Below are 22,768 nucleotides of genomic sequence, written 5' to 3'. Positions count from 1 at the left end.
TGAAAGGGAAAATATGGACAGTGGAGACGGCTCAAAAAATCAAAATGTTCTTCTGGAGAGTGCTATCTGGTGCTTTGGTGGTTGCAGATTGTCTAAGGAGGCATGGTTTACAAATTAATCATGTTTCTCAGGTTTGTCAGACTGAAGAAGAAACCGTCTCGCATGTTCTGTTTAATTGTGCCTTTGCGACAGAGGTTTGGTCTGCAACTGCTTTACCAATGCCAGTCCAAGGTTTTTCAGCATCAGTCTCAAAGAATGTTGAATATTTGTTGTTATTACTAACCAAAATTGAGGTTCCCTTGAGATTGCGGGTTGCTATACCTTGGATACTTTGGGAGATTTTGAAGGCACGTAACTCGGTGGTGTTTACCAGCAGGGTACAGGATCCTTACGTGCTAATTGCGGGTGCAGTGGCAGATGCAGAGGAATGGTTAAAACAGAACAGATTGCAAAACCAGGAACAAAATCATGGTTCGGGTGGGGGAAGAGCTTTGTTCCTACATAAGAAATGGACTAGACCGGCTGTAGGAACGCTTAAATGTAACTTATGTGCCTCTTGGGTCAACAGTCATTTTTTTGCTGGTGGAGCTTGGATCCTTAGGAATCATGTTGGTGATGTATTGTTTCATTCCCGCCACGCTTTTCTACCGACAGTGAATCGAATTGCTGCAGAGTTGCAATGTCTGTTATGGTGTCTTGAGAGTTTGCGGGATTTACATATATTGTCGTGTGAGGTTTTGACAGATTGTGTGGCGGTAATGAGTGCTCTAGAGAGACCCCAGGACTAGCCTAAGTACCACTCAAGCCTTTATAAGATTGGTCAGGTTCTCAATCAAATGCAGGTGGTCTAGATCCATTTGGAGACCCCAAAGTCGAACGGAGTGGCACGATCGATTGCGAAGAGTGTCACACGTGACGGTAGGTTGAATACGTATTTAGCTTTGGGTGGTCCGGCTTGGTTACATGAGCAGATTGAACGAGAGGGGCGTGTTTAGTATCAGGTTTTTGAGGTTATGTCGTTTCTTTTGGTTCCCGACTCCTCTTTCTTTTTGTATTTTTCATTGTTAAACTTCTTTCTTCTATTATTGAAATGCAGACGATTAAAAAAAAAATTTATAAAACAAATTCTGTAGATTTTTTATTAAGGAAATTATGTCGGTTAAGGTTTATAAAGGAGAATTAGGGTTTAAACTTTATTATTAATAAAATTATATGTCAGTTTGGGTTTATAAAAGAATGGTTAGAGTTTAGATTTACAATTAAATGAAATTATATGTTGGTTTAGGTTAACAAAAGAGTGTTAAAGTTTAGATTTTACAATTAAACAAAATTATATGTTGGTTTGGATTTACAAAAGAGTGGTTATGGTTTAGATTTTACTATTAAGCAAAATTATAGGTCGATTTGAGTTTATAAAAGAATGGTTAAGGTTTAGTGTTTAGATTTTACAATAAAACAAAATTATATGTCGGTTTGGGTTTATAAAAGAGTGATTAAGGTTTAAATTATACAATTAAACAAAATTACATGTCGGTTTGGGTTTATAAAAAATAGTTTGGATTTAACTGTTATAACTAAAAAATATTATATAATGTTAGAATTAATAATTGTAAAATTGATTGATTTACATACTTTTTTTTTGTCAAACCAAAGTTTTCATTTAAGCTGAAACCTCAAAAAGAGGTGAGTTCTTACAACAAGAGATAACACAAACAAAGCAACAAAAGGATAAGAGCTCCATGGGCTTAACAAAGGGATTTTCAACTTGAACAAGTTTTAAAATATTTGAGAAATCTACTGGAACCAATGTGGATTCGTCTTTGAAGCCAAGCTTCACGAGATCCTTGACCAACAGGTGATCATGAACGGCTCTAGCGGATAACAACGCATTTGAGCTTGTAAAAGAGTGTTCCACGGAGGGAACAGATGGAGGGCTTCTCGCCAACAGGGGAGGGATCAGAAATATAAGAGCAAAGTCTTCTAATCTTTTAGAAACAGACCTCATGACTCTAGTTGAAGCTACAACCGGGGTTCGCAAAGAATGGGCATTAAACCGTAACAATTCAGGTGGGTCCTCCCTCACATGAAGCTCAAAGCCATGGAGGTTAAGGAAATCCACACAAAGCTTGTAGTCGGTTTGGCTTTGAGATTTTTCAACAGAACCAAGCTTACAGTCTAGTGGCGATAGGTGGGAAATGGAAGCAATGGGCATAAACATCGGTTTCAACTCCAAGGTCAGGTCAGGATCATACTTATAGTTAAAAATTGCAAACATCCTACCAACGTTAAAATACTGGCCTCGACACACATATCTAACAAACCAATCTAAAGCCGCCAATGTTCTGCTACCGAGGGTTACTCGACTTGACCAAGCAGAGGTAATGGGTGCTAAAGAGGTTGAGCTTGATATAGACTTATCAACAACGGATCTGGGAGAGTTCAAACTCGGTTCAAGGTCAGGGAGTAGGATAGTTGCTTGGAAAGCAACAAAACACATAATGTTTGAGAAAGATAAAACTCCACATAGATTCAACAATAAATTTGCATCCGATGACAAGTAAAGTGCAATATCCATATGGTTTCGAGAAAGGAATAAGCTAGTCTTATCTAAGGATAGTGTTCCTATGACCAAATGGGAGATCAATCTCACCATTATCCAGCAAACACGATTCTGAGTAAGGTTAAGCAGAGCAATGAAGAAATCAGACCTGGATATGGGCCACAATGGCGTTAATGAACAACAATGATAAGCGAGGCCTATCCTAACAAACCATAGGGTTTCTGGTGGTGGGTGATGGGAGAAAAGGTCATCGCCGTTCTGCAAGATTGGAGTGATGTGAGATGGTAAAGCATCTAAGGGAACCATTCGCCAGCTTTTGAGCTCGCCGTGTGCCGTCGGTGTTCCCACTGGAAAAGGCACACTAGATGGTCCAAGAGAAGCTCCTGCCATCAACGAAAACCAGTGGGAAGGAAACAATGGTGGTGCCGATGCTAGTCCAGATCTAGAGCCAATTGGTGTAGCGTTGAAACGACCCGACCCGTTTTTTTTTTTTTAAATAATAAATAATTAAATATTAAATAACAATAAACTACAACTAGTGGTCCCATACCCACTAACCACCTAACCACAATCACAACCAACAGCGGAAATATCCAATACCAACAAATATCCAATAAATAATAACCAATAATCAGATATAACAATAATCCAATAATCAATCATCAGAAAACATGAAACCAGCAACCTAGCAATGGTTCTAATGACCCAACTTTATGCGAACCCAGGTCGGCCTAAAGGCTCGGACGGAGTTCTAAGTCGAGGACGGATGGTCGCTACGGTCGGATGGACGGACGCTGCGGACGGAGAGTCGCTGCGGATGTATGAACAGTCATTGCGGAAGGTCGGACACGGATCTTTGGATGCAGATCGACGTACGACCTTCGAACTAGTCGGCTAACTTCAAGTTTTGATGGGATGGAGGGGATCGACCGATGAGAAACTTGACTCGACGATCTCCGGAAGAGATGGACGGAAGTGGGACAAGATCCGGACGGAAGTGTGGATCGATGCGATGACACACGGGAGATGGCACGGCCCGTGATACGGTCAGACTAGGGGACGATGAACCCGGTTTGTGAATCTCCTAGGGTTTCTCAAGAGCCAAGTCCCGGACTTGGGCTAAGGAGAGGGTGAGACAAGAAGCAAAGATTCTCTCTTTGGAAAAATAATTCTTATTCATGTCTGCCTTTTACAATGAGGGTTTAGGCCTTTATATAGGCAAGCTTACATAAGAGGGACACTAAAACCCTAGACGCGCAACCATGATCTGAACCATACACTTGGACATAAAGCAAAAGCAAAAGTAAATCAAAGCAAAGACCAATCCAACGGTCATAGAAGGTTCAAGATGAAATAAGGGAAGGAAAGAAGGAGATAGAAATGCCACATCATTGGCTGGACGCGGGAACCACGTCATGGCTTCAAAACGCGGTGTTGTGCGTCAGAAATCGTTGCCTCATTAAAACCTTCTCCGGTAAACCACATGGGAAAAACCCGAAATAAGGAAAAAGAGTACGAGGCATGATTCTAACGTCTTTGGCGCCCTCATCCTTGGGTAAGGACGAAGGCCGTACGGACGATCTTGCCGATGGTTGCCTTGGCCGAATCGATCTCTTGGTCTTCTTGGATAATCGCGTGGACGCAGTTGTTGATCTTGTGTCTTGGAGTCCGAGTGGCTGCACCGGGAATGATTCTAGGAATGCCGGCTCGAAGTTGTCCCGTGGATGATTAGAGTGTCCAAGAGGTGTCCGGGTCCGGCTCGAGCGGTCCGGGATGCGTGTCCGATCCCGTGCTCACATCACAACTCTAGCAATCTAGCAATGCCAGACAACATCCATTCAAGTCCATAGAAAATCCTCCTCTTCATTGCCTTGATTCCACGATCACACTTTGCCTTTACTTGCACCACAAACACAAATTGCAATGCATGAGTATTTTATAAACTCTCAGTAAGGCAATCCTACCATCTACTGTCCTATAGACACAAGCAATAGAGATACTCTAACCATCAAACAACAATCCACAACAAACCAGACTCTGCATCGACCGACACAAAGCTTGCATCGACCGACACCAACAGGGAACAGCATCGACCGACACTAGGTATGCATTGGTCGACACAAGGTTCACTTGCATTAACCGATGCTTCTACTTGCATCAACCGACACATGCTCGACATCACGCGGAAACCCTAATCGCATCGACCGACGCCTCCACTTGGCATCGACCGATGCTCATAGGTCAATTCGCGCCGTCCTCGCACTAGCATCGACCGACTCACATAGTGCATCGACAGATGCACATGCCGAGTATCGCTTTCCCCGAAGCTTCTCGCCGGATCTTCGTTCCTGCAACCAACAGACTCGATCCCAAGCCACAGGAAGCTTCCTAACGCCTCAAATAACATTCTAACAAGCCTAGTAACACATAAACAAACAAATCAGAGGAATCTCCAGCTTAGATAAGCCATGGTCATGCACTTAACTTTGCCATAGAAGATTCTGAACCACCAACAAGCAAAACAACGCTCCTAGGAAGCTCGTACAACGATCCCAGCTACAGATCTCTACAGGAACAGCTTCAAATCTCTCTAAAACCTCAAGAACTCTCAAGAACCTCTTCTCTCTTCTCTTTTCTCTCAAAAACGGTTAAAGTCGTCTAATGAGACAAAAGAACGATCTTAAGGGTTTTCCTTTTCCCTTTACCCAAAACGCAGCGTTTAACTTAAGTCAAAACACAGGAAGTTGAACCAGCATCGACCGATGCTCCTCCAGCATCGACCGATGCTCCTCCAGCATCGACCGATGCTCCTCTAGCATCGACCGATGCACATCCCCAAACCGGGATTTCTGTTCGCGGATGTTACATGCGTTGAATTCTTGCTCGGATGTAAGAGATGAGGAGCAGCTGGATTGTTGGGAAGCTTCTGTCGTCGGGTTCACAAGCGGGACCGCATCCGAGATCTGATTCAGATTGGAGCTTGTAGAGCAGAGATGTGCTCTTCCATCGGTAAAGTAACCCTTTGAGAAGAAAGCTTTTTGGAAAGTTGTAATTGGATTTTGAGGGAAAAAAGACTTAGAGGTAGAACAAAAGACCATGGATAAGCTTATGTAGATTAGAGAGAGGTTAAGAAGGTTTGTCACACCCTGACGCCGGGGATCAGAGGTCTCACCGGCACCGGAAGGCATGGTTCGTAAGAGAGTCTCGAGTCCCGTGCCTGGGAGCTTTTTAGGGCGAACTCAAGAAATACAAAGTTTACACATTTGTTTTTAAAAGTGATTGATTTACATACTTTGTTTCCTTAATTAAGAGGAAATAAATAAGAGAGGTTCACCCCTAGAGGTGAACTCAAGAATTGATTTTTTTTTTTGTTAATTGGCCACCACATTCCACACAATATCATCAACACTTTCGGAGAAGTTAAATAATAACCCCATAATTTCTTCAACAAATGAACTCTCGAAATCCGCTCTAACAATAACCTGACAGTCAAAATAATAAAAAGCATGTAATACAATGATACAATATTGATGATACTTGTAGATTGAGAACAAAAAAAAACATACATCTTTGAGTGATTAAAGGAGAAAATATTGGTTTTCCCCTTCATTGCTAATATGATCTAAAGAAAAAGGTAAAGCAATGCTTTCAAGAGCATTTGCAGCTGCAGATTTAAGATCTGCGACAGAAGATTGGGACGACTTAGTGACACCATTTATACAATCACATATGTTAGAATTGTTAAATGTTATTATAATAATAATAATAATAATAATAATAATAATAATAATAATAATAATAATAATAATAATAATAATAATTATTATTATTATTATTATTATTATTATTATTATTATTATTATTATAACTGCTTTAATTATTATTATAAAGATGATGTTAAGATACTATATAGTATACTTAATTTTGTAATATTATTCTTGTTCCATTTTAATTATATATAATATGTTATCTAATTAATGCCACACCATTTCTTCGAGTTTTTACCATTCAAATCTTTTGTTATATTGCATGTTGAGGTTTTCACCATTCAAACTTAATCGCATTTGTCTCACATAATGTATTTCTTAGTTAACAAGTTGTACTTAAATCGTACCATATTTGTACTCTATATAGTTGGATCCACTATCATAACTCGAAAACTAATTTTATTATTACTACTAAAAAAGTTCAAAATTTGATCATTTCATACTTGACAAAAATCTGGATCATAAACATTAATTTAAATATTATATTTATATACTAGTAAGAGTATTTTGTATTTTTTTTTTGTAATTATAAGATTAGTTTTTGCCAGATGTATATTTGTTAGTTGAAATTATAATTAATAATGCATAAACATAGTGGCCGATGCAGACATTTTTTTGCATGGGGAACAAACACATATAAGGAATAATATTATATTTATGTAAAATAAATATATATTTAACAAATAACAACATTAAATTATATCTTACATTTTTCATAATTTTAAATTTTGGAATCGAAATATATGCCAAAGTTTTTGAAAGTGTTGCTTATATTGGTTTATAATTATTAATTATACTCAATTATTTAAATGAGATATATATTTAATTTAATAATTAGAAATTACAAACTTAAAATTCACACTAAACTATAAAATACATGTATTAGGTTTAAATATACTTATCTAACCATATCACACAAATTTAAACTCTAAATATAATGATGAACTAATATTGTTAATTTAATGTTACTAATTTACTAGTTTTACTAACATTTTCAGTTAATTTATATGTATACTATACAGTAGAAATATGAATTAAGTTTGTTAAAGTTAAACTGGAAATAGAATTGAAAGTTTATAATTTTACCTAAAAATCATAAAAAAAAATAGAAAAAGAAAAATGCATCCAGTAGTAAAAAAGACTAAAAAAGGAAGAGGCTAAAGTAACTAATTAAGACTTTAAACAAATATAAAATTGGTCAGGTAAAAAAAAAAATGCAAAAAAACAAGTTCATTCACGGAATAGAACTGGGGACTTGGAAACATATATGAAAATAACTAAAGAAGCTACAAACCCATATGTTGTAGTGATGTTAAAATGGGCTATCCGGGCCTGTTTCGGCCCTACCCGTTTAGACCCTGCCCCTTTAAATCATCGAACCGTTTTTTCTAAAATCAGCCGTTACTCGTTAGCTTACCCTTATGCCATTGACCACAGGTCCCTAACATTTACGTCAATACGACGACGATGAGGGCTCTCTCAAGCTTCCATCAATCATGGAAGACTTTGATACTCGCGAGCCAACGTTGCAACACAGTGAAGCAAATCAAATCAACACATTCTCTATTCATCATCCATGGCCTCAATAGAAACACTTACGCGATTAGCAAACTTCTCACAGCGTTTCTCCATCTTCCCAATTTAAACAAACACTTTCACTACGCTTCCGCTATATTCGATTCGATTGAGATTCGTAACTCGTTCGTTTACGATACTATGATTAGAATATGCTCAAGAAGCTCTCTTCCTCACTTGGGTTTACGATATTTTCGGTTAATGGTGAGTGAAGACGAAGAAGAAGAAGATATAGCTCCAAGTTATCTCACGTTTCATTTCTTGATTGTTGCGTGTTTGAAAGCTTGTTTGTTCTCTGTGGGTAAGCAAATCCATTGTTGGGTGATTAAAAATGGTGTCTTTTTATCTGATGGTCATGTACAGACTGGTGTTTTGAGGATTTATGTGGAAGATAAAGTGTTGGTTGATGCACGCAAAGTGTTCGATGAAATTCCTGAGCCAGATGTTGTGAAATGGGATGTTTTGATGAATGGGTATGTTAGATGTGGTTTAGGATCTGAAGGTTTGGAGTTGTTTAAGGAGATGTTGGTTAGAGGAATTGAGCCTGATGAGTTTTCGGTTACTACGGGATTAACGGCTTGTGCACAAGTTGGGGCTCTTTCTCAGGGGAAGTGGATTCATGAGTTTGTGAAGAAGAAGAAGAAGATATGGATTAAGTCTGATGTATTTGTAGGAACGGCTCTTGTTGATATGTATGCTAAGTGTGGTTGTATAGAGACGGCTGTGGAAGTTTTCGAAAAGTTGAGTAAGAGAAATGTGTTTTCATGGGCAGCCTTAATTGGAGGATATGCAGCTTATGGTTATGCAAAGAAAGCTATTATGTGTTTGAGTCGGATAGAGGATGAAGATGCTATTAAGCCTGACAGTGTAGTTCTTCTTGGGGTTTTAGCGGCTTGTGCTCATGGAGGATTTCTTCAAGAAGGCAGAACAATGTTAGAAAATATGGAAGCTCGATATGGAATTACTCCAAAGCATGAGCATTACAGTTGTATTGTAGATTTGATGTGTAGAGCTGGAAGATTAAATGATGCAGTTGGTCTTATTGAAAAAATGCCAATGAAACCGCTTGCGTCTGTTTGGGGTGCTTTACTGAATGGTTGTCGAACGCATAAGAATGTTGAACTCGGGGAACTAGCTGTTAGAAATCTTCTTGAGTTAGAGAAGGGAAATGCTGATGAAGAGGAAGCAGCTCTAGTTCAACTGTCTAATATTTACTTTAGTGCTCAACGAAATTTGGAGGCATCTAAGATTCGTGGGATGATAGATCAGAAGGGAATAAGAAAGGCACTAGGATGCAGTGTGTTAGAGGTGGACGGGAATGTTAGCACATTTGTTTCGGGAGATGTGTCACACCCAGAAATTCACACAGTGATTCATCTTCTGTCTGTTGATGCCTTGCAGATTCTGTAACACTCACTTTGAAGCTGAAAATCATATTAGAGCACCTCTAAGCCACAATACAAACTAAAGGGTTTTCCAAAGGTTATGTGGCAATGGGGACAAGGAGTACTTATGAAGAACCAAGAGGAGCTTCTGAACTCGATGCAACATTTGACCACCTAAAACAGGAACTGGAAACTTAAGCAAGGCCTGAAGAAATGGATAAGCCTCTCACGAGGGCCCTTGAGAGTAACGTTGTAAAGAAGTGTTTGATTCAGACTTTATGGTGTCTGAAGAGTGGAACAGAAGAGCGTGAGCCAAAAAAGGAAAAACAGTAGCTACAGTTGAAATTCGCATGGCGTTTGGGCAGACCTATTCAGCATCTAAGAGAGTAGAGAGGATTGAATCTCGTACAGTGAAAGCTGATTAAATAACGTAAGCCATAGAAACTCAATAGTATTTTCCATTTTCTTATATATTTTAGGTAATCAAATCTGTTACTGCAGGTTACCTGTGATTGATAAGGGTGTGTCTGTCTTGTCTTGACTCAGGAACAATGGTTTGGCTCAGGTACACTCTTGTCTTTCGTAACAGTTACTGCCTTGATTTATGTTGTTCTCCTAAGACACTTTTCTTGACTTGTAGAAACTTGACGTTTCACAGATTTAGGATCTTGTTTAACATATCACTCAATTTGATCTGTTAGTGGTATGTATCTCACTAAGAATAAGAGAAACTTATTGACAATTACGTGTTGGGAAACCTTACCAAAATCTCAACACGATGTCTTCTTGAATGTTTGGCGTAGTATTGGGTTTTGGTTGCTTAGGTAGGCATTTCACATACAGCCTTATGTTAGATTCATTTAGCATCAAGTGTGGTGTACTCATGTAAAAAGGTTTTGTTGATATACAGCGTGTAACTGAAATACACAATAACAGAAATCAAAAGTTTGTGGTCTTGGACAACGAACTCTTTGTAACTTTGAAACATTCTTCAAGAAGTGCTCGCATCACCTGTAAAATTTCAACACATTCTCTTCAGTTTTTTTTTTTGATTCAGGGAAACCACAGTTGACATATAACCAAAGAACGTAACCAACTAACTGAAAATAATAACCATCTATATCACACATTTTCATGACTAAACCAGAATCCACAAACTAAAACTGTTATGTTCACCGCAGTGTCTAATTTATGTCCTTGTTCTTCATAAGTCATTGTTTTGGTAAAATATGAACCAATTAAAAGCTAACTAACCTTTCGAAGGGATCAAGACGACGTGCATCTGTGTATTGTTGGGAGGGAGATGTAACCGAAGGGGATATAATTTCCCGTTTAAAGGGTTCTTGGAACAGATTGATAAATCACTTAGACCTGTCTCTTCTTCAAGCTTCTCTTGCAGTTCTTCTAGTCCCATACCCTTGAAACAGAAAAGCTCTTCCTTTGCTGTTTCATCCACGTTCCCATCTTCGTCCCCAATTCTATAATAAATTAGCCTGCCATCTGCCTTGACTGGTGAGCGGACACTGTCATCAGACTGATCATAAAATGTAAAAAACAAAAGGTGTAGGTCAGTGATTTTTGATGCAATCATTCACAGAAAAATCTTGTTTCTTTGATTAGATGCTACAACTACTTGTGTATTTAGTAATGAATATAATAGTGTAGAACTGATCAAACCTCAGTTTTGGAAAATCTTGGGGACCTGAGAGAGAATCCTTTGGGTGAATTGGGTTCTTGATGATCATCTTTTCTTTCCATCAGAAGTTCTGGTGGTGGCGGAGGAGGCGGGAGAGGGGTATAAACCGGTTCAACCACCGGGGGTGCTTTCTTCTTTCTGCTTTCCAAAATATCAACATCCCATAAAATCCAGTCCTGTGTGGTTGACCTATGAGGAATATCATGTGTAATTGAGTTCCTCCATGGCGGTAAACCCCCATTAGCTCGGAGATACTGACCATACCTATTAAATTCAAATTCTCACACACCATTCATATTCAAGAAGACTACATAGGGAAGAGATGGCCTCTGATCAAAGTAGAAACATACCTCGTCCTGAGTCTAACCTGAACACCTTCTCTAACGGGTTCCCATTCAGTTGATGAGTCTAGCCTTCGTGGTAGTGTTTGCGTTACCTTCTTGCCGGTCATACCAAGGAACATTGGGATGTTTGAAGCGGTTAGGTACTGGCCAAAGCAGCTCTTGAGACGAATCACATCCGCCTCTTCTACAACCTCCACCGTCCATCTTGCGTTCATAGACCTCCCATCTCTGTCCTGGCTCACGGATTCTTCGTCCTCCTCTGCTAGAAGGTACTTGTCGTGGTAGCTACGTAAACGCACGGTTTCAGCCTTTTTGAAAATCTCCATTATTGTTCTGTTGTATCAAATTACAGATACATCTTTTAAAACCAAAATCGTTTACAGAATCCTTTAACGCCATGTACAAATGGTAAAATATGATTGCTTATACAATCTTTCCTGCAAACATTCATTTTTGAATTCGAAAAATGATATCAATGTTAGCTTTGCCTATACCTGAAACAAGGATCTGTGCGATGGCCAAGGCTGCGAGTTTACGTTCAAGGATTGGATTGAAGATGATGATCATTCGTGGGAAATGTTTTCAGGTACTTTGGAACCCTTTTTTAGTTTCTTTGGTTTTGGATTAGAGAAAAAAGAGGTTCATTTGTTTTTTAATTTGTGGTGTTAATAATGTATTTAGAGATTGTTAAGGGTATATTAGGAAACAGGTACGTACTTGTATGGGATTTCATTTCATCTAATATTAGTCGAATTCACAGAGTTTATCAAAAACACTAAAGACTTTATCAAAGTTTTCCTTCTGGTTTTCTTGTTTTATATATTCTTGAATTCTTAGAACAGACAAGATTTTTAGTGTTGTGTTCTTGATTTTCTTTTCAGGCAAGGAGCATGAGTTTGCAGAAAACGAAAGCTGGAAACGTTAGGAACATTACACTGTCTCTGAAATTGCTCAAAAGTTCAATAAAACTATAATGGTTAGATTCTAAAACGTTAACCATGAGCCAGGCTTAAAATAACATGCGAAATGCTTTTAGTTGCTTGTAACTCTTTTTGTCCTTGTGTTCTTGATCTCTCTGAATCTTCTTCCTCCTCTCTAGAGCTTGAACCAGATCTTCAAGAGATCCATCAGCATCTATCTCACGATTCTTCTTCATCAACTTCTCAGCAACATCAGCTGGTGCGATCTTTGTTTCCTTTATCAAAGACTCAATCTTTTCGAAAAGAGGATGAGAATCAAGATCCAGATAGTTCTTGGCTAGAATCTTGAACGCTTCGAAAGTACAGTAAGATAACTCGATATGCATATCCATTCTCCCTCTCCTGATTAAAGCCGGGTCAAGTTTTGCCAAGTGATTTGTCGTGAAGACAATAATCCTCTCTTGTCCGCAAGCAGACCATATCCCGTCAATGAAATTCAAAAGCCCCGAAAGCGTTACGAAACTCTTGTCTTCTTCTTCTTCACCTTGTTTGGTTCCATTGCTAACGTATCAAAATTCGCAGGATGCTCAAAGTCAATATATCTCCAAAGACTAGACTTGCTGGAACCCCAATGAGAACTCGGGTTATTTGTGAACAACTTCATCTTCTTGTTCTTGTCTTCAATCGATTTGCCTTCTTCAAGGACATATTTTATGTAAGAATTGGTTACAATATCTCGCGAGCGTCTATGGAAAGTGAGCTTCAATGTTATAAATCCTATGGAATAATCAGTCTCAGTCTCCCACCACACTCGAATTCCTTCATACTCATCTTGGACTTTAGTCTCGTCTCGTTTCAAAACCAAGCCTTTACTATCTTTAATCTGGCTTGCTCTTAGATGCTTCCTTTATCAGTTGCTTTTGCCCCAAGGTAAGTCTCGATGGCCGCAAAAGCGTGATTGTATCGATAATCTTCGTATTCACAGAAGTTTATTACGACATAAGGAGAGAAGAAGTTAATGAATCTGTCTGAGAACCTCTGGAAGAAAGAGAGTTGTTGGATTGTGGAGATAAGAAACTCATTAATAGCGATCTTGAGGTGGTTCGGGAAGATTTGTTGAATAGTTGCACACAAGAAGAATAAATTCGCGAAGCTTGAACCAAACGTATTCCCCATCATCATGATTCTTTAGATCAAAATCTTTTTTTATTTTTTCGTTTTTTAGGAGTTGGTTGTGTTTTGGCTATGAGCCTATGAGTATATTATAAGGTAATGCATCTTTTCCAAGTTTTTGTAATACTATTTTCCAAATTTTTATTTTTTTCCTTTTCAATACCAAATATTATTTAAGTTGTCATTCTAGTATAGTTCATATATGCATTTTTTCAGAAGATCGCCTTGTTGGTGTATTGATTTGTTTCCTTTATTGGTTATAATAATATCAAACTTAGCTTTATTTGGTTCAATTAATGAAGAGTTCCCATAACTCGACTCATGTAATAATAATAAGCTTCTTCTGTAATGCTTTCGTAGAATTTTTGCCTAAAGACACTTCCGAACACGGTCGTCTAAAAATGTATTATTTTTGTAGCAGTAAAAATATAAGTGACGACTACAGAAAAGTCCAATAGAGTCAACTTGGTCGGTCTATTTTATAGTTATAGAGATAAGATTAAAACGTGTATATTCACACTCGAGATAACACGTTTCTCAAATTTCATGCCAATGATCAATCTTTTTTTTCAATTTTTGAAAATAACCAAATATTGTATCAATCTTCATATGATTATATCATATCTCACAAAATAATGAATATTATATGACTCCACCTAGAAATTTTTATGACTAGTTTATCATTTGTTTGGACTTGTGCTACACCACAAAACAATTATCTTTTTTTGTTTATATATTTTACAACTTAAAATGTGTTTATTCTTTTGGTTGAATTTTTTGGATAATATATTATTTGTAGATTTGTTTTGTTTGATAGAGTAATATAGTTATATGGTAGGTTAGTGCATTTTGTTTGTTTGATGTATAAGCAAATGAAATGTTTTTGAATTTATCAAAAAAACTTAGTTGTTTGAAAGTAAGAAGATGAACTATGGTTACAAATTTATAATATTTGAGAAATTAATGGTTTTAGTGTTAAATTAATAGTCCAAACCTGTCATACTAAACCCGTTTAACAACGGGGATAAAGATTTTTTTACCTGAAAAAAATTATTATATAAAATTTGTGGGTGTATAAAGTATGCCCGCATCCAACCCGTTTGAATTCACGGGACATGCAAATATATATATCACTTTTTCTAATTTTGTTTTAACGGTATTATTTTTCTAATTTACAAAAAAATATTCTATCTTAAGTTTCTAGTTTACATTTTCATTATTTTAAAATCATTTTTAAAATTATAATTTCATTTTTAATTATTTATTTTAAATATATGAGTTAAATGATCATTGATGTTGTGGTCTATTTTTCTTATGTGCAATTTAATTTATATTATGTAAAATTTGATTAGTATAAGTTGATAGTTGTTATAGTAAAAAAAAGTACCTAATCAATAAGAGAAACCGCTAATTTTGTCGATGTATAAGTTAACTCATATAGATTTTGAGATCATATCTATAAAAATGTTTAACATAAACATTTAATTTATTAATCAAGAATAAAAAAAGGAAAGTTAAATAGGCTAACCCATCTCTAGACTACATAAATTACAATTGAAAGTCGTTGTCTTATTTTTTTTACTGATTTAGCTGTATTCAAATTCAACAAAACTGTGCAAAAGTTTAATCTTTGCTTTTTATTTGATAAAAATGTTTTTTTTTTAAGTGCAAACAAATTGAAATATAAAAAGAAGGTATATTTAATGCAACACTAAAACTATATCTTTGTTAACCTACTGTTAAAATATTAATATTATGATTTTAAACATATTAACAAAAGAAGAATAATATATTATTCAAATATAGAATATCATCCATTTAGAATATGTTAGCAATAAATAATAATATAAGGAGAATAGCAAATTCTTTGACAAAATGATGATATAGAGTAGACTATGAAATAAAATAAAAAGATTACTTAAAATTTTATTTAAGAGAATTTTTAAGTAAACTTTTTCTTAATGAACCAGTCATAAGAAATGTAGAATTACGGGCAGTATCATCCAAACTAAAATTCAAAAACAATAAAAGAGAAGATTTTGGACATGCCTCAACTTTTCTAAAAAATATCAAAATCTAGGAAAATGCATATAATTAATGAAAACACAAAGTCTCACAATCTAGAAAAAAAAAAGGGAAAACTAATTTATTCCCTTAATAAGCTCACTGATGAAAACCTCACACAAGGCTCATCTGGTTTGATTTGTTGCTTCTGAGCTATAGATGGTTTGGGTTGATGCTTCCGAGCAAGAACTTGGCATTTTCCTTAAGCCAAAAAGTGTCTAGAGTGGACACAGACTTTGTTGGTAACATCTCAGCTTCAGGGAAGACGGAGAACTGAAGCTAGTAAACTTGAGTGCATGATGAATGAAAGTGCTTTCTCATCTGAGTAACCAAACCTGTTCCTAGCTCAACTCCCCACTGGTCAAACGAATTGATACCCCACACAGCCTTGAACTGCAATTCTGTTCATAGATTGCCAGCAACTAAAAGCAAAACATATACAAAAATGTCAGCTTTTTAGCAATGACCCTCTAATCTCAATTTTAAGACCGTACTGATAAACCTGAAATAGAGACAGACTTGGCCAACATGTATGCAGTCAATTCTGGAAGTAGAAGGCTAAGAGAAGGTTACTATTAAAATATGCAGTCTATAGCTTAGACAAAACAAACCTACAACTTAGACAATAAAAAAACCTGCAATTTAATTAAACAAAACCTGCAACTTAGACAACAAAAAACCCTAAAAGACTACACGACATAATAAAACAAATGGTTCAAGAACCGAAACAACCAAAAGAATTGTTTAATTATCTGAAATTTGACTAACCACATTCATCTTGTTCTCTACACGTCAAACGTGTCACTATCATTGGACCCTATGAACTGTTGCGAATTGTTTTTGTTATTATATTCAACTTACTCGGAAAAATTGGAAACCATATGTAGATTTAGTCCCCTACTAACACATAAGATGCTCTGTTTTTAGTATTATACATAAGAAACATAGAGTTTGAGAAGAATGCGTACTATTCACTCACATCAACGGTTGCAAATTCATAAATGATCGAGAAATTCTCGAGAGAAGAAGCACAAAGAAGAAGAAAGTTGATCAAAGGGAATCTAGCGAGGCGGCGAGATGAGGGAAAAATATATGAAACCATCATTTTGTTTCCAACAGAATCCGCGTGTTTTCTAAATGGGTCGGGTCTGTTTATGCAATGTAGAAACACACGGATCCTTGGGTTCATGGGTCGGGTTTTCCAATTTCGATTATTTTTTCTCAAATTTACCCATCTCAATTTTAATTAATCATCTCCTTCATACATAATACTTGAATGACAATTTGAGTGATATCTATCAACATTTTAGATATTTTAAAATATGTACTCCTCTTTTAATTATAAGTAGATACATATCTTATATAACATAAGAAAGTTTTTCTCAACTTTTGCTTAGGAGGTGACACTTGACCTGTTATTTATCTAACATCTGTCTTATTTTGTTATTTGGACTTAATTAACTAAATTCATTTGTACTTTGGACTTAAGTAACTATTGGCCCATAAAAAAAAAAAATTTCAACATTTCTTTTTTCCCATGTTATCATGTTTGTTGTTCGCATTAATACGACGAAGAAAAAAATTATGTAAAAATGTTTGATAAATTTATTTATTCATTAAAGTGTTTATGTATGTCTTTCCTACTCTCCATGGACCGGTCCGCCAATTTTGAATGTCATACGCAATGTTTTGTTAAAACCCTTTGTAAATAAAATTATAAAAATAGTAATATAAAAAATTATTTCCATATTGTAGTTTGCTTTGTTTGCTCACATTTTTTTTTTGTTTTTTCTTTGTTTTTATGTTCATTTAAACATTTATACGAAAATAAATATCATATTGCCTAATAACTCATTATTGTTTTAGAACTTCTCGAATATGGAATTTTTTTATTAGACTTACATATTTGTTTTCCGAAATTGAAGTTTACTTTAAATATCAGTAACAACAAGTTTAATTAACATTAATCTAATGCTCACTCACCAACAATTCAAAAGATGAAATAGGTTTTTACATAAACCTAATAAAATTTCATCCGTAAATTGGATATATCTGAACTTTTTTATTAGACTTACATATTTGTTTTCCGAAATTGAAGTTTACTTTAAATATCAATAACAACAAATTTAATTAACATTAATCTAATGCTCATTCACCAACAATTCAAAAGATGAAATAGGTTTTTAAATAAACCTAATAAAATTTCATCCGTAAATTGGATATATCTACATGATTAATATACTGTTTTCTTATATAAAACCTCTAAATTTTTTCAAACTTATAAAAAAATCTAATAATAACTGAACTTATAATTTTTTTCCTGACATAAAAGATCTAAAATTTTTGGTCTAAAATATGCCCCAGAAAAATTGATGCTATAATCCTTGGCTTCACTTGCTTGATCTTTGGGTCGGGCCTTGAACCATTTTTAATTTTTACTTCAGGTTGTCGTGTTTGTTGGTTGTGTTAAAATTACTACATCATGAAAAAAGTGAACTATCACGATTTAATAAGTTGAACATGTTAGGTTTTGTTCCTTTCTTATATTTTAGAATCTCTATTTTTTCCCCTTTTGGGCATTCATGTGGTAAAGCAACTTCTTCTTATTGGACGATATATATGAGTCTTTCCATTGTAAATTTAGTTTCTTATTATTCTTCATCTTTTTAGAGAAAAAAAAACTTATCTTAAACTATTATAAAAAGGAATATTGTATGTTACTATCATATGCTTAAAAAACTACGTTGTTAAGCTTGTAATGTCTTTTTATCTCATGGTACGATATGAGTTGCAAATTTCTATACTATATCTGATTAATTTGACTTTTATAGTGAGTAGTATATGCTGATTGTATATAGGTATCATATATTTTAGGAATCTTAGTATCAAATACCGCATTTTCAAAAATACCCCTTTTTNAATAAACCTAATAAAATTTCATCCGTAAATTGGATATATCTACATGATTAATATACTGTTTTCTTATATAAAACCTCTAAATTTTTTCAAACTTATAAAAAAATCTAATAATAACTGAACTTATAATTTTTTTCCTGACATAAAAGATCTAAAATTTTTGGTCTAAAATATGCCCCAGAAAAATTGATGCTATAATCCTTGGCTTCACTTGCTTGATCTTTGGGTCGGGCCTTGAACCATTTTTAATTTTTACTTCAGGTTGTCGTGTTTGTTGGTTGTGTTAAAATTACTACATCATGAAAAAAGTGAACTATCACGATTTAATAAGTTGAACATGTTAGGTTTTGTTCCTTTCTTATATTTTAGAATCTCTATTTTTTCCCCTTTTGGGCATTCATGTGGTAAAGCAACTTCTTCTTATTGGACGATGCATATGAGTCTTTCCATTGTAAATTTAGTTTCTTATTATTCTTCATCTTTTTAGAGAAAAAAAAACTTATCTTAAACTATTATAAAAAGGAATATTGTATGTTACTATCATATGCTTAAAAAACTACGTTGTTAAGCTTGTAATGTCTTTTTATCTCATGGTACGATATGAGTTGCAAATTTCTATACTATATCTGATTAATTTGACTTTTATAGTGAGTAGTATATGCTGATTGTATATAGGTATCATATATTTTAGGAATCTTAGTATCAAATACCGCATTTTCAAAAATACCCCTTTTTCTATGTCACTTTTCAATAATACCTTTTGATGTTGTTCATTTTCAAAAATACTTCTTTTCTATTTATAAAATGACTAAATTCTAAATTTTAAACTCCAAATACCAAACCCTACCCATAAAAAATATATCATAAACGTAAAATAGAGAACCCAGAACTTAAAAAAAATTCTTCAAATTAATTTAACATACTGTAATTTGTGTAAAAGAGGGCAAAAATGAAAATATTCGAAAATGTTATTTTTGAAAAAGGTATCTCAAAAATGATAATTCTAACAAATTTTCATATTAGAAAGATGTTCCAAAATTTCTCGACAATAAAAAAATAATATTATATCATGAGAAATGAGTTTCTCACCAATACACATGCTCTAATATGTATGAAAAAGCTAGAGGGAAAAAAACCATAAACACTCTACTATGTAATCAAAAGTATCTCCATGTGTTGAAATACTCTAATACTATATAAAATGAAAACTCACATAGCATCAAACAAATGAACCCAAAAAAATTAATCTGATCAGTATATTTTTAAAATCACAAAAATAACCATTACTGAGTAAACAAATAAAAACTAATAATCTCCAAATTAATAAAATTGAACAACAATGTAAGCTAAATTCGTGCGTAGCACGGGATGACTTCTAGTATATATATATTGTTTGCTTTATCTGGTAATGAAACGACATGACCCGTTTTTTTTTAATAATATAATAATAATAATAAATAACTATGAATAGTGGTCTCATATCCACTAGCCACCTAACCACAATCACAACCAACAGTGGAATAACAATACCAATTAAATAACCAACAAAACCAATAATCCAATATTAATCCATAACAGAATAACCAATAACCAATCCTAACCATTTCAATGTCAAACAACAGGAAACCAAGGAACCGGCAACCTAACAAGTTCTAAAACCCAACTTTAGCAACCTAGCAATGCTAGACAACATCCAGTCGAGTCCATAGAATATCTTCCTCTTCATTGCCTTGATTCCACGATCACACTTTGCCTTTACGTTAGCCAACAAAGAGATCTAAGCCCAAAAGACGAAGCTACCACCACAAAAACCTTCCCACCACGTTCCTAGCCTTGGATCTTCACTCTCACAGCAAGATCTCTCCAAAAACACCTTCAAATCTCACAAACTCTCTCTAAAACCCCAAGAACAGTTTTTTCTCCTTTTCTCTCTGTATTTTTCCTCAAAAACGGCTTGAGACAAAATAAAACACGATCTAGGTCGTTTCCACACTTAAATATCTTGGTTAGATGGTTTTCCCTAAACCAAACCGACCAAAATCGACAATTTAAAACAATCTGATTGAACCAAAAAATAAGTGGTGTCGACCGACACCACATGAGTGTCGATCGACACCCACCCCCAAAACGCATAGTTTTGGTTCGCGGGCGTTACAGGTAAAACAGTCTTTGATCAATAGAAGAGGTATTTTCGTTCAAAAAAAAAAAGATCTTTAGGAGAGGTATATGAAGACTTTTCTAATTTGGATTATGATTTGCCAATTTATGATTCAAATTGATACATATACCTTTAATGGCAGAACACAAATATAATCGATATGGTCAACTTTATTTTCTTTTCTAATTTGATTTTTGGATTCTAGAGCTTTTTTCCGACTCGTCTCCATCCCCATGGGAAACAAAAAAGGGAAAGAAAAGAAGAAGAGACAAAATAAAATAAGATATATTAAGGTGTTGTGCGCTAGAGAATTATAAAATAATATGGCCGAGTGGTTTGGGAATTCTATTGCAACCAATATGACGTCGTGTTGATGTAGTTCAGGTATAAAATTTGAAATTTTGGATGGTTTAGATTGATTTATACAAAGTGCTATTCAGATATAAAAACACGTTTTACAAATAGTTGGAGTTGATTTTTGCCATTTTGTCTATATAAAGCCATACATAGAAGGCGAATGTCAGGAGTTCAATAAACATTCTAATATTATATAATCAACGTCTAACATTTTAATTTTCTTCTAAAGGTTGTGGTTGTTTTGAAAAAAAAAATATCATCACTATCATTTCTCAAACTTGTTGGAGTATCTAATTGTTACAAAAATATCTATAAACAATATATACAATGATTTCATTCAAATCAAATACTCTATTTTTATCAATTTAAATGATGTTTTAGAGATTTTAATTTGTTTCAATTTAAGTGATGTTCATATTCACTTTGGAAAAAATGTTAAAAAAAAACATAAACTTTCAAATTTGGGACCAAAAACATTTTTAGACAAAAAACAAAGCGAAATTTAGATCTTTAATTTAAAATGAAAAACTCTAAATTCTACAACAAATAACACATAAAGTACTAACCTCGCAATGTATATGTAGACAAGAAAGTTACAAATTTGTTCAAATAGAACCATGGATTCTTGTACTTCAAACGAGCGACAAAGTAGCCCCTCCAACTTATGTGGCGTGTTGTAGCGAAGAGAAGAGATTATGTTTCGCATCACCCTGTCTATAACGCCCTTAACCAAATGGTGGTGCTTTGTTCGGTTTGAGGTTTGGTTCGTCTCTTCGGTTTAGTGCGGTTTGGAAAAAACTTATAGTCCTTCTATAAAAAGAGATTATTTTTTGTGCTTTGGGCAGGTCTGGCCAACAGGAGAAGCCACTGAAATCAACGATTCAGGCCTCTAATTTTGAAAGTCTTTTTACATAGAAATTTTTTAAACAATATATAGGTAAAAGGCTTTTTCGTGGATAGGATATGTATAAGAGCTTTTTTACTTATATGTAAAAGGCCTTCTATTTTTGTTGGATGTAAAAAGCCTTTAAAATTGTGGCCTTCTATAGAAACCTAAAACTTTAAAACACTAACATAAAGAAAAGGCACATTTTTTAAATATTTGCGCAGGATACTCGTGAATGCGGGCACCGGCTTTGGGGCATAAGAAGAGGAGAGGGAGATCCATCATGTTTGTGGGGAAGGATGTGAATTTACCTTTAAGGATTGAATTGAAGGATGTGAATTTACTTTTAAGGATTAAATTGAAGATGATTTATGAGAAATGTTTCAGGTACTTTGGAACCATTTTTTAGTTTCTTTGATTTTGGATTTGAGGAAAAAGAGGTTTATTTTGTTTTTTTTCTGTGTGGTGTTAGTAATGTATTTAGAGATTGTTAAGGGTATATAATTAGGAATCAGGTACGTACTTGTATTTGTATCGGATTTCATTTCAACTAATAGTAGTCAAATTCACAGTAAAACATTATCGAATTTCAAGAACACCACAATGGTTAGATTTCTATATAAAACGTTAATCATGTATCAGGCGCTTAAAATAACATGCGAAATGCATTACGTATATTGTTACGCTTTTTGTCCTTGTGTTCATCTACTTGATCTCTCTGAACCTTCTTCCTCTTCTCTAGAGCTTGAATCAGGTCTTTAAGAGATCCATCAGCATCTATTTCACGATTCTTCTTCATCAAGTTCTCAGCAACATCGGCTGGTGCGATCTTTGTTTCCTTCATCAAAGACTCGATCTTTTTGAACAGAGGATGAGAATCAAGATCCAGATAGTTCTTGGCTAGAATCTTGAACGCCTCGAATGTACAGTAAGACAACTCAATATGCATATCCATTCTCCCTCTCCT

General features: G+C 34.8%; 2 protein-coding genes and 2 pseudogenes across 4 annotated transcripts in view; 1 reads left to right on the top strand and 3 right to left on the bottom strand.

Moving 5' to 3' along the window:
- On the top strand, positions 7,740–10,505 carry LOC104790501 (putative pentatricopeptide repeat-containing protein At3g28640). Of its 3 annotated transcripts, XM_010516265.2 has the most exons (3): positions 7,740–9,717; positions 9,789–9,852; positions 9,928–10,505. In XM_010516265.2, the coding sequence occupies exon 1, from the start codon at positions 7,795–7,797 to the stop codon at positions 9,310–9,312; it is 1,518 nt and encodes a 505-aa protein (XP_010514567.1). In that variant the 5' UTR covers positions 7,740–7,794; the 3' UTR covers positions 9,313–9,717; positions 9,789–9,852; positions 9,928–10,505. The 3 variants fall into 3 exon arrangements, with proteins under 3 accessions (XP_010514567.1, XP_010514572.1, XP_019102219.1); XM_010516270.2 differs by having other exon boundaries at positions 9,834–10,505; XM_019246674.1 differs by having other exon boundaries at positions 9,789–10,505.
- Positions 10,521–11,901, bottom strand: LOC104790502 (annotated as a pseudogene).
- Positions 12,238–13,493, bottom strand: LOC104698733 (annotated as a pseudogene).
- LOC104790500 (AAA-ATPase At3g28600-like) overlaps positions 22,322–22,768 on the bottom strand; it is a 2,674-nt gene continuing 2,227 nt past the window's right edge. Inside the window, exon 2 of the mRNA XM_010516263.2 lies at positions 22,322–22,708. Coding sequence (XP_010514565.1) covers positions 22,448–22,708 — 261 coding nt within the window. The 3' untranslated portion in view covers positions 22,322–22,447. The remainder of the gene's footprint in view (positions 22,709–22,768) is intronic.

Source organism: Camelina sativa, chromosome 6, assembly GCF_000633955.1.
Source record: "Camelina sativa cultivar DH55 chromosome 6, Cs, whole genome shotgun sequence".
In the NCBI taxonomy this organism is placed as follows: domain Eukaryota; kingdom Viridiplantae; phylum Streptophyta; class Magnoliopsida; order Brassicales; family Brassicaceae; genus Camelina; species Camelina sativa.
Note: the sequence above shows the minus strand (reverse complement) of the source record. Positions and strands in the feature narration are given on the sequence as shown.